Below are 14,683 nucleotides of genomic sequence, written 5' to 3'. Positions count from 1 at the left end.
CCAGTAAGTGCAGTCACACCTGAAACGTTTTATTCCATGTTAGTGGAATTTCAGACCCCGACAAGCAGATGGAAGGATATTTTGAAGAGCACAGAGGACCCGTCAGGCCAGGGTTGCCATGGCCTGTTTCTAGAGCTCTGGGGCATGGGAGGCATGTATCCCCCAGAGCAGCTGCTTCCCAGATCTGGAGCTGGGTGTGTCTCTGTGCATCTTCTGAGACGCCTCTTCCTTCGCATCCTTTTTCTCCATGCCCCCTTTCCTAGTCTCAGGATCGAAACTCCTTTCTAACTAGCCTTGGCATTTAAAATCTTTTATAGCAAAATGTGGAAGGAAGGAATTTCAGCCATCAACAAGAATATCGGAAGATCCTTTATGGAGCAGGAAGACCAAGTCCAGGATAAGACTGCATGTGGCTATTGGAAGTGCAGGTGTTTTTGCTTTGGTACCACATGTGCGCTTTTAAAACAAAACACGCATTTGCAGAATCATTCATTATACTAAAACTAAGGGTTTTATTTAAGAATACATTTGCAGAGGTATCTTTATTGTCTTGAACTTTCAGGCTAGGAGGTTACGTCTTGTCACGTGGAGAGTACCAGGAAAAAAACTAGTTGATAGAGAGAATTAAAAGGCAGTACTCCTGTTTTTAACTCCTTTTTCCCGCTCACCCTCAACCAGTCCAAGGAGAAACTAGGAACTGTGTCAGAGAATCAGAACCTTGATCCTTGTGCTGTATATGTGGATTTACTTAGGAAAAGAGAGATTTAAAAACATTGAATTTGCCAAGTGCTGTCAGCAACACCGTTGGGCTCAGATTTGATTTCTGCAATCAAAACCTACTAAGTTTTTGCTTTCAATCCCTGTTGGTTGGCTGTTAAATTATTTTAAAGTATAATGTTCTGTAATAGAAGAACATAAAAGCATTTGTCTCAGAAGCATGTTGTACTCCATCCTATAAAACAGTGGTTGCTAAGGGAACTGTTTGCCAAGAGGAAAAACAAAGTCTTGATTAGGATGGGGGCATAGAATTGAAAGAGTTTCCTCTCAGAAAGGAAAAGAAAAGCATATAAGACGTTTTTGGCTTCCGAGTCAGGTGCTTCCTGACTGGACGTGGTGGCCGTGACGTGTCCTGGGGGGCGGTCAGGCTTACCTGTACATCTTCTGGCACAGCTGCTGCTGCCTGGAGGCTTCTGCTGAGAGTGAAGCAGAAAACAGTAAGGAGCCAGGGAGAGCAGGTTGCCTTTTAATTCTGATCCCACACTCAGGGAAAATGGGCTTCCTGGGGGAGGCAGAGAAAAGCATCTGGCAGTGAAAACAGTTTGGCTCTGAGGTGGACTCCTGGAAGGACTGTCGATGCCAGCTAGGTGATAAGAAGTTGAAGTCTTAGAGCTGAACTGGGAAAGAGACTAGTGATAGATGATTCCTAGTGAAAGGGAAAGGTGCCAAAACACATCCAAGCATTTCTTTAAAATGTGTGCTTCGTTAATGCTTTACTAATAAGCTTTTTAAATAAGATTTTTGTTGTGGAAACATTTTCTTTATATTGAAGCATGATTTTCTTTGTGATTATGTATAGATATACACACACACACACACACACACACAACTTTTTTAAATAAGACTTTCTAGTACAAAAAAAAAAAAAGGGAAAAAAGCATTGACCATCCCAGCAACATGAAAATCTATCTATCCATCCAGTTATTGAACACTATACTAAGTCCTGGGATTAAAGGGGTTCAAAATTGGATAAGACCTGGATCCAGCCTGTGAGGACTCTTTGCCTAGTGGGGAAGTTTGATTTATGTTGAACTATTACCATAGGGGACAAGAGGTCTGTGCAGGTGTTTATGGGAGCATGGAGGTTGGAGCAGCTCATAGCTGGAAAAGACTTCTCAAAGAGGTAACATTTGAACTGGGTCTTGAAGGATGAGTAGGAGTTATCAGGGAAAGAAGAGAAGGAAGTGTTGTAGGTGGATGATACTCCACGAGCAAACACATGGAAGCAATGATTTAGGGTTTGTAGTGAGTATCTCAATGCGCTTAGAGCATTAGGATGTCGGAGGGATTGGTGAAAGATGAGTCTGTAGGTATATGTACAAGCCATACCATAAAGAATCTTATATTCTACAATAGGAAGTTTGGACTTTTTCTTGGTGGCAAGAGAGAATCACTGAGCAGATTTGTTTTTTGAGGAAGATGATTCTGATGACAGTGTGGGGAATGGGGTAGTGAAGGGACAAGACACAGTGGCAGGGAGACATATTAGAAGATATTGCCATAGTTCAGGAGAGTGAGGTCTTCAGGGAGTTCCCGTTAATGGAGGGAAGGGATGTTTATTTTGGAAAAAATTGTGCAGTAGAATCCACTCAATTTGGTGATACAATAACTGCACATATTTACAAAAATAGTAATAAAAATTTCTTCTCAGCATATGATGGGAAAGAGGAGAAATATATTTTTTTCTGTGGTTCAAATGTTACTTGAATTTCTTACACGTTTTTAAGTTTCTAGGGTTGAACTATCTTTGAATTATGAATTTGAATATACAGTTAGAAAAACTCCTTCATGGCAAGTTTCACAGTACAAGATTAGGCCAGTGGTCCTGTCAGTATGTCACCAATTAGATAGAGATAAGAAATCATTTAGATGCACCGTTTTGTTATATATAATAGCTGAAGACTAAATTGTCACCTAGTTTTCTGTATTGAATTGTTTCAATATATTTCTTTCTGGTTTTCCTGTCAGAGTAATTTAGTACTTTTGCTGTTGTCTTGAAGGTAGGAATGTACCTTTGTGTGTGTACATGTTATATACATGTTATTTCTAAGGACCAGATGCAGGCTGAATAGGAAAACAAATTTTGAAACAGATAAATTTTGTTTTTGTGTAAACTTCTAAAATCGTTTTGCTAAGAGCTGAGGCTTTGATCCAATCACTGAGCCTGATCTCCTGAAATCAGCACACAGGAGGTTTTCTATTCTCCCTCTTCAGAGAATCAATCGCCCTGAAGCTCTTTATGTTGTAAATGATGTCCTTCTAAAGACCCACCCACCCCCCCCCCCCGCCCCACAAGAAAATTATTTATTTTAGTGAAGAAGATCAGTCTTTTGCCTAACTTAGGCAGTAAGTCGGTGATGTCACGAGATGTAAAAGTTGGCCCTATAAAAACCATAGCCATCTGTTTGCACTGTCTTCTATGAAAACACATACTTAAGATGGCTTTATACCTGCCTTAGTTTGAGCACCAGGTTTGAGGTATCTTAAATTCAAGTGCTTTAAAAAATTCTCTCCAGATATGGTTATCAGAAACATGTTTACTATTTAACAGTACCCAGTTAAGGTGCGATAAAAGATTTATTAAAGATAATGTTAAGAGGGGGAAAAACCCATATAATATCTCAGAGATTCATAGAGAAATAGTCCGGCTTCCTATAAGAGGTGTTTCAGCTATGAGGAATATTATTAAGAATTGAGCTTGCCTGCAGATCTGTCACGTTTGTTTCATTTGCCTGAGCTGCATCCCATGAAAGCTGGTTTTAAGATCTACTTTATTTCTTACAGTCTACTCCATTTGGTGTCCAGAACACTGCTTTGGTCTCAGCTTCAAAATTCGACTAACTCAGCCTCTCATCTCACTAGGCTGGAACCCTTAGTTTTGCTGTCGTCTCTGGCTTGGGTTGTGGGCAGTGATAGACATTAGCATGTGTACTGAAATGTATTGGAGGGGATCTCCACCATTGTATTCCATTCTTGAGTCTCTTGGTGCTGTCTGACTTCTTATGTTTATTAACTGCCTTAATGCATTAAGTCGCAGAGCTGTTTCAAACCTGAAACTAGTCTCTACCAGATGGAGTAAAACATTGTGGGGTTTTGGGGAATAATTTTATAGATTGACAAATGTGACTCCTGTAATTCTATTGAATGTGGGAAAATCCAGGAATCTTTGTTTAAAATTAAGAAGTTTAAAGGCATCTCAGCTGTTTTTGTAATAACATATAAGAGAAGTAGTGGTGTAGTGGTTGTTGATCACTAATGTTTGTGTATATAGCTATTTAATGTCTATGTGTCTGGCTGCATTCCAGTCTTCTCACTTATTAGGAGGTTGGGTTTCATTCATTTGTAAAATTGCAGCCAGACTGCCTTTTGTAAATTGAGGTGTCAAAATTGGACGTTAATCTTGACATCCTTGCACATTTTTGCCTTCAAACAGACCTTTGAATGAAGCTAACAAGCCAACATGATGTGATTGTTAATTGTTTTACAGATGAGAACTGGGATGATGACCAGCTGCTTGGTTTTGAACCATGCAATGAAAACCTTGTCTCTGGCTGCAATATAATCAATGGGAAATGTGAATGTGACACCATTCGAACTTGCAACAATCCCTTTGAGTTTCCAAGGAAGGATATGTGCCTTTCAGCTTTGAAGAGGATTGAAGGTAAGTACTGATTTTTGCAATTGTAAGCCTTAGTATCGTGTAACTCTGAGCAGTGATAGTATTTGAGCTTGAAAGGGCAGAGACAAGCTTACAGACATTGGTAGCTTTTGTAATCCCAAACAAGATGTATAAAGTTGACCAGATGCTGATGTGATGGTGTGTGTGCACATGCACATGTGTGTTTCTTGGAAGCCATGGAGTGGTCCTGCTGTGGTGGTTTGTGCCAGCTTGCCTAGGTCACCTCTGCATAATGGATGATTTCACAAGTGGTGTGCTTGAGATCAGCATCTGTTGTCACCAGGTCCATTCCGCTTGATTTACCATAGGATGGTACTCCATGAAGAGAGTGCTAATTAGAAATCAACTCCTCTGGCAAGCAAGTGCATCTCTTTAGAAGAGATGGGAGAATTGTGCAGTGAGGATTGAAGGTTTAGGTTGGTTTGGGGGCAAAATCACATAGGTGTGGATGGATTATTGGGCATTTCACCCACGGAATAAAATCAGGAATTACATTAAAATAAGGAAATTATATTAATGTGGCCTTTAACTTTGTACATTCATGCATAAAACCTAGACACAAGATTGAGGACTTGAAAATATGATTCATAACTATAGTAATCACAAGGGGCATACCCAGAGCTTGATGCCGTGGCTTGCAACCAGAATTAACACAGGGTAAGGCCTGGGCTTGGGTCTTAGCCCTGACCCTGGCCAGCATTGAACTCTCTCTTAGCTCCAAGTTCCTTTTGGGGGAGAAAGAGGACTGAACGAAACATTAAATACACCTTTATTGCTAAAATGATGCCGTTCTCAGATGGAGAGGTTGGTAATATAGTTTGGTGTACCTAAGAGTTCCAAAATCAAGCTTATAAGGGCAGTAGTGCAGGACTGAAGTTTTTGACTTGTAATAAGTTTCCAAGTGATATTAAACGGTAGTAAAGAATAGGAAATTCTTTACTATTCTGGTAGCTCTAAAATCCTATTTCTCTTCGTATTTACCAATTCTCTGAATCATTAAGAGAGAATATAGTAGAAAATAATAGAAATAAAATTGTAGAACTGCAAAGGGCCTTCGATAACATTTAGTTTAGTCCTTGAATTTGAAAATTGGAAAACTGAGCTCCACACACTCCATCAGTAAGAAGCCTGGGACTGACCATGTATTCTTTCAACTACATCATGGCATTAGTCAACACAGTCAGTTACCTAACTTGTTTTTGTTGTCTTGTGGCTCTTTGCTCACCCCTGTGCCTACCCCATTGCCCACCAAAAAAGAGTGTTTTGCCAGTTTCAATGTATAAACTCTCAGGGATATAGATGAAGTGATCAAATGTCGATTTAAATAATTAATTTAGTTATTTATACATATTTAGAGTCACATTATAGAAAATAATACAACACTTTAGATGATTACTTTTTGTCGTTCTTATATTTCACAAAACTGTCTTATTCAAATGTTTAAATGCATCACTGTGACTGTCTCTGCTTGGGCTGCCTTCCAGGTCATTTAACCTCATTTGCGAGCACACCCTCTTCACTACCATCTGAATTGTTTGATGCAGCAGATTTTGAATCTAAGTTTCATCACAAGAAGTTTTGTTCCAAAACATTCTATCTTTTCACATAAAACTAGGACAGTTGCATTTTAATTAGGTGGATATTTATGATCTTTACACTTCGGAGATTAACTGCATTGATTTTTAAAGTGATTCCAAAAGGGCTGTTATGAGATCCAACACTTCCAGTTTTTGAGATCATTCTGTTAGGAATAATTATTGTAGCTGATTAAATTTCTTTACCTTTTTTTTAGTTGATTTTGTCAGATGGGCTCTATATAATCCCAAAGTAGGATTGGTTGAGGTCATTTAAGATTAATATGTCTTCTACAAATAGTACTTTGTTTTTAACGATACAGCACCCTGCCATATTTGAGATCTTGTAAAAAGTCAGTATTAGGGGATTTTCCTTTTCTGAGAAACAATTTTGAAGGAAAAATCTCTACTTATATTCCAGTATATATTGCATATAAAAGAATTAGTGGTGGTATAGTACTGTATGTAAGTAAGTCATTAATGGCAATGAAGACTTGGAATGCTATAGGAATTTAGGGCCAAAAAATGTGACCTGGAATTGTACGATAAGGTGTTGTGGAGGAGGTGGAGTCTGAACAGTTTAGAATTTGGATGGCGATGGGTTCCAGGAGGGAGAATGATGTGGACAAAAGAATAAAATGTAGAGTGAGATTTGCATGACTTCTCTGTAAGACACTTGGGAAACTAGTCTAAAAGAGCAAGGTTTTATATTGGTAGGTAATAGGAAATAAAGATGGGGAGACAGGATGGGATCAGATTATAAAATGTCTTCAAAATCATGCAGAGGGCTTAAGCCTGGTAATATGAGCTATCAAAAATCATTGTCAGTTTATGAGCAGAGAGAAGCAAATCATGGCGAAATCACTCTTAGGCAGACTGGGGCCGTCAGGGGATGTGGACTGGATTAGCAAAGGAAGATCCTGCAGTCAAGAGGCTCGTTGGAGTGCTGTTTCAGTTACTTCGATGTGGTGCCACAAGGGACTGGGCTGGAGGGTGGCAGGGAGCCTGCAAGGAAGAGATGGCTACGTGTCATTTTGATGGAAGAACCTACAGTGTCCCCTAACAGATACGGGAGGGATGAGAACACACAAAGATGGTTCTAGGGTTCCTAACCTGAAATAGTAGAAGAATAATAGTGCAGGTAGCAGAAATGGGAAAGCTCTTCTGGGATGTTTGTGATAAAGTGGAACTGAAAAATGGGGTGGTTGTCTTAGAGGGATATAGGGTGAAGAGGGGTTTTGAAAATATAGGAGATATTACAGCATGCTTGGATGATGACAAGAGTGATCTAGTAAAAAGGGAGAAATCAATAATGGAAGAAAGGTGATGATTGCAGGAGCAAAGTCTTTGAGGAGGCAGAGGAGCAAAATTGTCTCTATTTCTCAGACGTATAAAACAAGGTCGTCAGCTGACATTGAGGTGGAAGGAGATGTGTGAAAAATGGAGGTGGGAGAGGAAAATGCAAAGTAGCTATCTCAGAGAGAAGACAAGTGAATTAACAGGGGAAATGTATTAGGGTTGCCTGCTAGTGCTGACAGCTTACTTGAGGTTAGTGGTTATAAATTTGAAGGGAGACTAGCCAGCACAGTTGTGTGCTTTTCTCCAGCCCTGGTGCAGATGCAGTGTTTTTGGAGAAGTGGTTCTAACCAGGGTTAAGATTTTTCCTGGTAAGTCTGATAGAAATAGAAGGGCACAGAGATTGAGGGTTATGTAAGAGAGTATTTATGGTGATTGACTGTACAGTCTATGCTGGGAAGGAGACAAAAACAGGGAACAGGGAAGAGACACTGAGCCAGAAGTTCTGTAGGTAAATCCAACAGCTCCGTGTGGCTGGTACATAATCTGATTGCATGTGCTTCATGTGAACAGGGCTTTACTTTTAAAGAGGAAAAGGAAGAATGATCTGAAAGTGGCAGTGAAAACAAAGAAGACACCTACCCCATCCCCAGTATTTATGGAGTGTGAGAAATGACGCCATCTCCACTTGAGAGACTTCAAGGGACAAAGAGTAGCCAGGGTTTCAATTAGAGCGTGAAGGTGAAGGTTACATCTGGAGGGGATTTGGGTGATGACAGCACGTGAGTTCTAGAAGGCACAGTAGAAGGATTGGGAGGGAGGGTTCTGCAAGGACTGGGTGATTTTGCAGAGCCGGGTGAGGATAAGAGGCCAGTGACGGTGGATGACCTGGTACATTTAGACTTGGTTCTGGTGGTCTCTTATGGGAAGGTGAATAGTTAGTTGTAGTTAAAGCCTTCTTCTTAGGACTCTGCTTTTGGGCAGTTTATAGTGTTAAGGTGTGTGGTGTTGGGGATGGGGCAGAAGGAATAGTATGCTTGCCAGAGCGTAATGAGAACACATGGATCCACATTTCCATGCTGTAGGAGTAAACCTAACTACAACGACATTTAAAACATTTGTGGAAACCATTGCAGGGCATTTCAATTTCATATTTATAGATTTATGAAGAATACTGGCAATTTCTGGGTATTAAAAAAGTTCTTATGTATTACTTACATTTGTTTAAATGGAAAGAAGTTGGTCCTGGATTTTACCAAATGTTTTATTTCTTAAAAAACATGAGCACAGCTCCATAAAATCAGTTTATCACAAACTTAGAGGAAATAGGATACTGGATAACAGCCCACTGTGGCTTTGTACCGAATGGTTTGTCAGAATCATCTGCATTTCTCCAAAGAAAAAGAGGAAGTCTGATAAAGGGAATGAGCGGCAGGTCATCCCACCTCAAGCTTAACAAAGCTCGTCATTTTCTGCCACACTACCTAGTCTTCATTGATTTGGTGTATGCTGTACTGAGCTCCACAGAAATTAAACTGATGCACCATCAGAGGAGAGGACCAAAGGAGAGGCAAAAACAGGACCAGCCTCTGCAATTGTCACAAGGGTTTTCTGGAGGGGCCACTCTGGGCTTCGTAACTAGTAGTCAGAGTTGACACCAAAGACTTCCATGATAGAGGGAAGAAGCTGGACCTTTAAGTTTACATATGACTCCAAGTTGAGGTAAATGACTTTTATTTTCCAGAAAAATTATTACAATTCAGAGCGGGTTATAATAAATTCAAGAAGTAATCAGAAATATGAAACCATGCCAAGTTCAAGAAGAATGTAAAACACTCTGGAAAAAATTTATATATTCGTTCATCCAGCAGATATTTATTGAGTGCCAGATATGTACTAGGCACAGTACTAGTGCCTGAAGATACAGCTCTCATCAAGCTTATATTCAAAAGGGGAGGGATGACATGAAAACCAAAAAATGAGCAAGACAAGATGATATAGTATGATATGAACTATGAAAAACAATAATCAAGATGATCTGATAGAGAATTACTGGGATTGCTGGGGAAATTCCTTTAGAAACAGGTGTCAGGGAAGTTTTCCACGAAGGGAGAGCATTTGCATTGAAATCTAATTGTAAGGAGTCAAACTTGTGATCTGAAAGGAGAGAATTCTACGCAGAGGGAACTGCAAGTGCACAAGTTCTAAGGTGAGAACAAATTTGGTGTGTTGAAGGAATACCAAGAAGCAGCAGGAAGGTTGGTGTGACTGTAAGGTAATGAGAGAGGAAGGGAGGGGGAGGGACATTGTAGATTATGGTGAGGTGTGTGGCTTTTATGATAAGTACTTAGGAAAGCTGTTAAAGGATTGTGATAAGGTACAATGTGACTTGATTTATATGTTTTAAAAAATGAAGGTGGTGGAGAAGGGACTTGTGGGGAAGCTGGCAGGATGCAAGAATGGGAACAGTCTGCAGGTAGGGCTTCTTTCAGTAGTTCAGGTAAGAGATAATGGTGACTCAGACCTGAGATCTGGAGATGGAGAGATGGGTGGAACTGAGATGTGATTTGGACCTAGACTTTTGATGGATTCATTGGGAGGTGGGGGTGAGGGAAAGAGGAATCAAGGAGTACTCTTAGATTTTGAGTTTGAGCAAATGGTAGTGCCCTTTAATAGGAGCAGGAGCAGATTTAAGGAAGACTCAAGAATTTTGTTTTGGACAAATTAAATTTGACATCCTAGTAGAGCTGTTTGTCACTTAAATAATTTTTGATGTAATTAACTCACTAAGTAGCATTCATACCTGCATAGCTCCATATGCAAATAAAAAAAATAAAATCAACCCAGTTCACACAGATTTATCACCAGGCAGAGAATAGTGAAAGGGATACCTGTGTGCGATCTATAAAATGTATTCTTAAATATACTTTTTAGACATTGCTGCATCACACATCATCTGGGTTACTGGAATAGTATAGATTATGTGCGATCTATTCCTATTTGAAGCTGCACAAGCAGCAGAAGGAGGAAGTTACTTGGGTGCTTAAGAAATTCCTCTTTTGCTTTTGCTTTGCTTTTGCATTTTATAAATGGTTTATAATTTGAGACTGTACTTATTTTTTATTTTTACTCTACGAGATATTTTAGAGAAAAGATAGATAATCAGAAATCGGCACGTGTTACTTTATATCATTATCTTATATCGGTTGAGTGGCCAAATAAGACCTGCTCTGATTCCTAAGATGGAGAAATCAAGGAAGGCTTTGTGGAGGAGTTGGGAATTGAGTCCAACTCTGAGAAATGTGTTGGACGGCTCAACAGAAGGGCAAGGAGGACTTAAGAACAGCCTTCGAGACAGAAAAGAGAGGATGAACAGAAGGGTACAGGCGGGAGGGAATGGAGGTGGTCAGTTTAGCAGGCTTTATGGCTGATTGACTTTGGAGGATGAGGAAGAGGAAGATTTCCAGATTTGGGGAGGAGGGAGTGATTGTCAAGATAGATGCTTGGGAGGTGTGATGGCCAAGTAGATGCTTAGGGGGCACCATGGTCAGGCTATATGAGGATGTCCTTGATTAGAATGTGGAATACAAAGAGAGCAGCTTCGTGGGTGGTTGGATGAGGTGGCTATTGAGTTTGTTTTGTTGTGTTTGGGGTATCTATGGAGAATCAAGAGGAAGATGAGAGATGGGTCTGGAACTCAGAGAGAGATCTGGGCTGGAGATAAGGATTTGTGAGTCATCCTCCCAGGGAGAGTGTGCTGCTGTTGATGACTTTTGAGTACATAAGTGATGTGAGGAGTATGAACATTTTTAGGAAATGTGCATAATGGAGGGAAAAAGTGACTGGCAGTGGTAACACACCAAAAGTGAGATGAAAGGACCTGTGTGCAGTGACTGTGGTGCAGAAAGCACTGGGGGCTCTGTGAGCATAGAGAAAGAACGCCTATAGGCTATTACCATCAGCAAACTGAACGTTAGCCTAAAACACAATTGTTGGCACCCGTGGTCCTGGGATGCATAAAACAGAACATATCACTTTAATTAATTATTAATTGATTGATTGATTGACTTGTTTGTACTCCCTTGTTCAAAAAAGGCTTTAAAAGGGTTTGAGTCTATGAAAGCTGATCAGACGTAGGCCTGAGATTAGAGCCGTTCATAGTAAGAGCACTAAGACGATTAAATAATTGCATAGGAATGTAAAGAAAGAGCGTTATAGTTCAGACTCCTTCAGTCCAGAAGAATCCTCTCCTCAGCGTTCTCTACAAGTACCTTGAGGCTTTTATTTTAGAGCTGCTATATTAATTCTTCATTCATTCACTCCTTTATTCCTTCAAAAAGTATGTATTAAGCACATGCTATGTGTCACTACACCTCAGATTTTACCAATTTGACTTTGAGGGACCATTTTCTAAATAGCCTTCAAGGTGCAGGTGCATAAATTGAATCACATTTTAGATGCACTGCGGGAGCTTGCTTTTGGTTTTTTTTTAAAGATATTTTATAAATATCTTAAATGCTATTTTTAAGCATTTGTCTATTCTGGAAACTTACGTTGCATGAAACATATATGCTTAGGTAGAAATTAAAGATTAGAAAGAAGATGAGAAAGAATCTGTATATTCAGAGTTTTATCTGTATTTTTTCTTCTACTTAAAACAAAAGGAAATGTGATTTTACATTGTATGGCTGTATCCTCTGAAACTAAACTCATTTGGACACAGGGACAAATGGCTTCTGTTTTATTAGCTTTTTCTTTCAGGTTTTAAAAACCCTAAGTAACAGTTGCGTCAGAGCCTTAATTTTATTAATTATTCTGTACTCTAAATTTACTATTTCAATCCTACCTAAGGAAATAATATATTATATGAGCTTCTTATTCCATTCTTAGTTATTTACATTTCACTTATTTTTTTTTTCACACAAGTGAAGTGTAAGTGCTACATTTTATTCTTGGTTGTTTTGTTTTTCTTGGTCTGTAGCCCCCAGTACAACCTGTACTCTGTGTGCCCTAATCAGAGATTGGAACTCTTGATGCCATCTGTGGTGTTTGTCAGTGGACAAAAAGTTAATTAGAATTTATAACAAAATATGATACTGTTTGCTTTTATTCATGGAACTTTTTTCCTCAAAGTTTTTTGATTTTTTTTGTGTGTATGTGGGGCAGGGGGAGGGGTGCTCATAGGAAAATGTGATCAGGTGGAACTAGGCATATTACTGAACATTCGTTCTGTCTTTGAGATAGTGCAGCAGAGTTCCCTCTTGACCCTCTTGCCAGTGGAGCTGTGCTGGGTGGAGACTTTGAGCTGTTGCAAGAATCTGCTCATCCTGTAATATCAGTACAGGGACGATAGATGCACCCAGCTCTGCCCAAACCCATGTTCCCTGGGGCTTGAGGTCCATGGTGAGGCCTGGGTGTCATGCAGAGAGGGAATCTCCTAGGTTTCTTAAACCTGAGAGAGCTTAATGGACACACAGATTTTGATTTGCCAGGGCTGGAATAAGCCTGGGGAATCTGCATTTCCAACCAGTCCCCAGGAGAGGCTACTAGTTGCTGGTTTTTCACCAGACTCTGAGTGGCGAGGTCATAGAGGGTTATGTGAATGGGCCTCGCTGCACAGAGATGGAGTTGGGCTGGGGTGAGAGAACAGCTTGTCTTTAAGTTGCCACTGGACTTCCTTTTGATTTCTACTACTTTCCTTGTTTTTAAAAAAAGGACATTTGTTATAAATTGCTTTACTTTGAATACTAATACATAGTAATGGTCTCATTGTGCAGATTTTCCAACTTTTTTTCCAAGTAAATATTTAAAAAAATTAAAACCCAGTTGAGGGATTTCACATGGTAAGGAACAAAACAAATCCTGAGACTTAGATGCTGGGGAAGTTTTTGGTAGAGATGATCACTTATCTTAAGTTTACCCCATTTGATCTTTGCTAAACTTTGCAAATATGTCTAAGACCTTATGTTTATGTATTTTTTTTACAATTATATTCATCTGCTTGGTTATTACATGTCATTATCCCCAAATCTTTCCTAATATAGTATTGATTATAGTAAAAATGATCCGTTATAATCATTAATTCATAGGATCAGATATACTGGAATTCAAATTATATGCTCCTCCAAAATATAACTATTGTATCCTGTAGGATTATGATACAACAGAGTTAAATTTGTAAGACTATCCTTATAAGTTATCAGTATTGTAATCTGTAGGAATGGGATGGGTATTGTATATTTTATGAGATTTATGAAGGTTAGGGAAAAAATTTCTTGAGAAGCTCTTGGCCTTTCTAAACTGCCATTCTATGATCCTTGATAATAAAATATACATACTTAACTACCCAAAAAAGCAAAGATAACCTGTCAAACTCTGATTCTTATTTATTCTAAAGCCAAGCGATCTGTGTTGCAGGGCCCAAGCCTTCTCTGCTTCAGGACTTTCATGTGCACCGATTCACGTTTAAGTCAGTTGCGTGCTTCATTAAAATCGCTCATCATAGATTCTGGTTTTTTTAGGCTAGTCACATCTGATACGGTATTATGCTTGTGAATGTATTGCTTTAGTTCATGTAAATTGTTTAAAAAAATTTATGTTAGAGGAATTCGGTTAACGTTGCTTATCAAGTTTGAGAACACTAACACTTCCCTTGACCAAATAAAAAACACGTTCCACTGTCCTTTCCAGGTGAATAAGGGACCTTATTACCATCAAGATCTCAGTTGATTTTAATTTTTCCTTTAGCTATCCAAGTGCCATTAAAGATACTATTGAAGACAGTAAGGCTTTTGTGCAACTTTAAATCTGTATTTGTCTCCCTCTCTTTGTAAAAACAATCTCAAATTGATAAGATATCTTTCCTTTTTTGGAGAGAGAGAGATATATATATAAACTGACTTTCCAATCTGAATATATGTTTTTTTAAAAAAATTCTAGCAGTGTCACAGGGAAAGAAAGTGTAGACAAAGTTATTTTCATAGCTCTGTATTAGGTTGACAACTAGATTGACGTTTTAGAATTTTGTTGTAGGTACAAATTGTTGTTTGATGTCTTGATAACTGATACAGGAAAAAAAAAAAAGAGCTCCCAAAAGGCGGAAACCAGTTTCAAATATCTGGGAAATCAAAACAGGAAGCTCAGGGAACTTGGCAGAAGCCCAGTTGGAGAGGAGCAGTTGCTTGAATAGTTATACCTGCGTTTTAACTGTTGGAAGTCATACCGTGATGATCTGGTGGTTGTGATTTCTTATGGCCCAGCAAAAAGAAAGTCGCGATTAAATATTTCATATCCTAGTGCTCAGAGCAGTGTGGTGTATGTGTAGAGGAACATTTTATTCAGCCACCTTGGGGTTACA

The 14,683-nt window shown here is 39.1% G+C and overlaps 1 protein-coding gene across 1 annotated transcript in view; it reads left to right on the top strand.

The window, feature by feature from the left end:
- The window catches only part of CRIM1 (cysteine rich transmembrane BMP regulator 1), a 187,809-nt gene that overhangs the window by 35,268 nt on the left and 137,858 nt on the right, over positions 1-14,683 (top strand). The window contains exon 2 of the mRNA XM_070574085.1: positions 4,265-4,438. Within this exon, the coding sequence (XP_070430186.1) occupies positions 4,265-4,438 (174 nt within the window). The remainder of the gene's footprint in view (positions 1-4,264; positions 4,439-14,683) is intronic.

The sequence above is a fragment of the Equus przewalskii genome, chromosome 14, assembly GCF_037783145.1.
Source record: "Equus przewalskii isolate Varuska chromosome 14, EquPr2, whole genome shotgun sequence".
Classification (NCBI taxonomy): Eukaryota; Metazoa; Chordata; class Mammalia; order Perissodactyla; family Equidae; genus Equus; species Equus przewalskii.
This window is presented reverse-complemented; position numbering and strand designations above follow the sequence as displayed.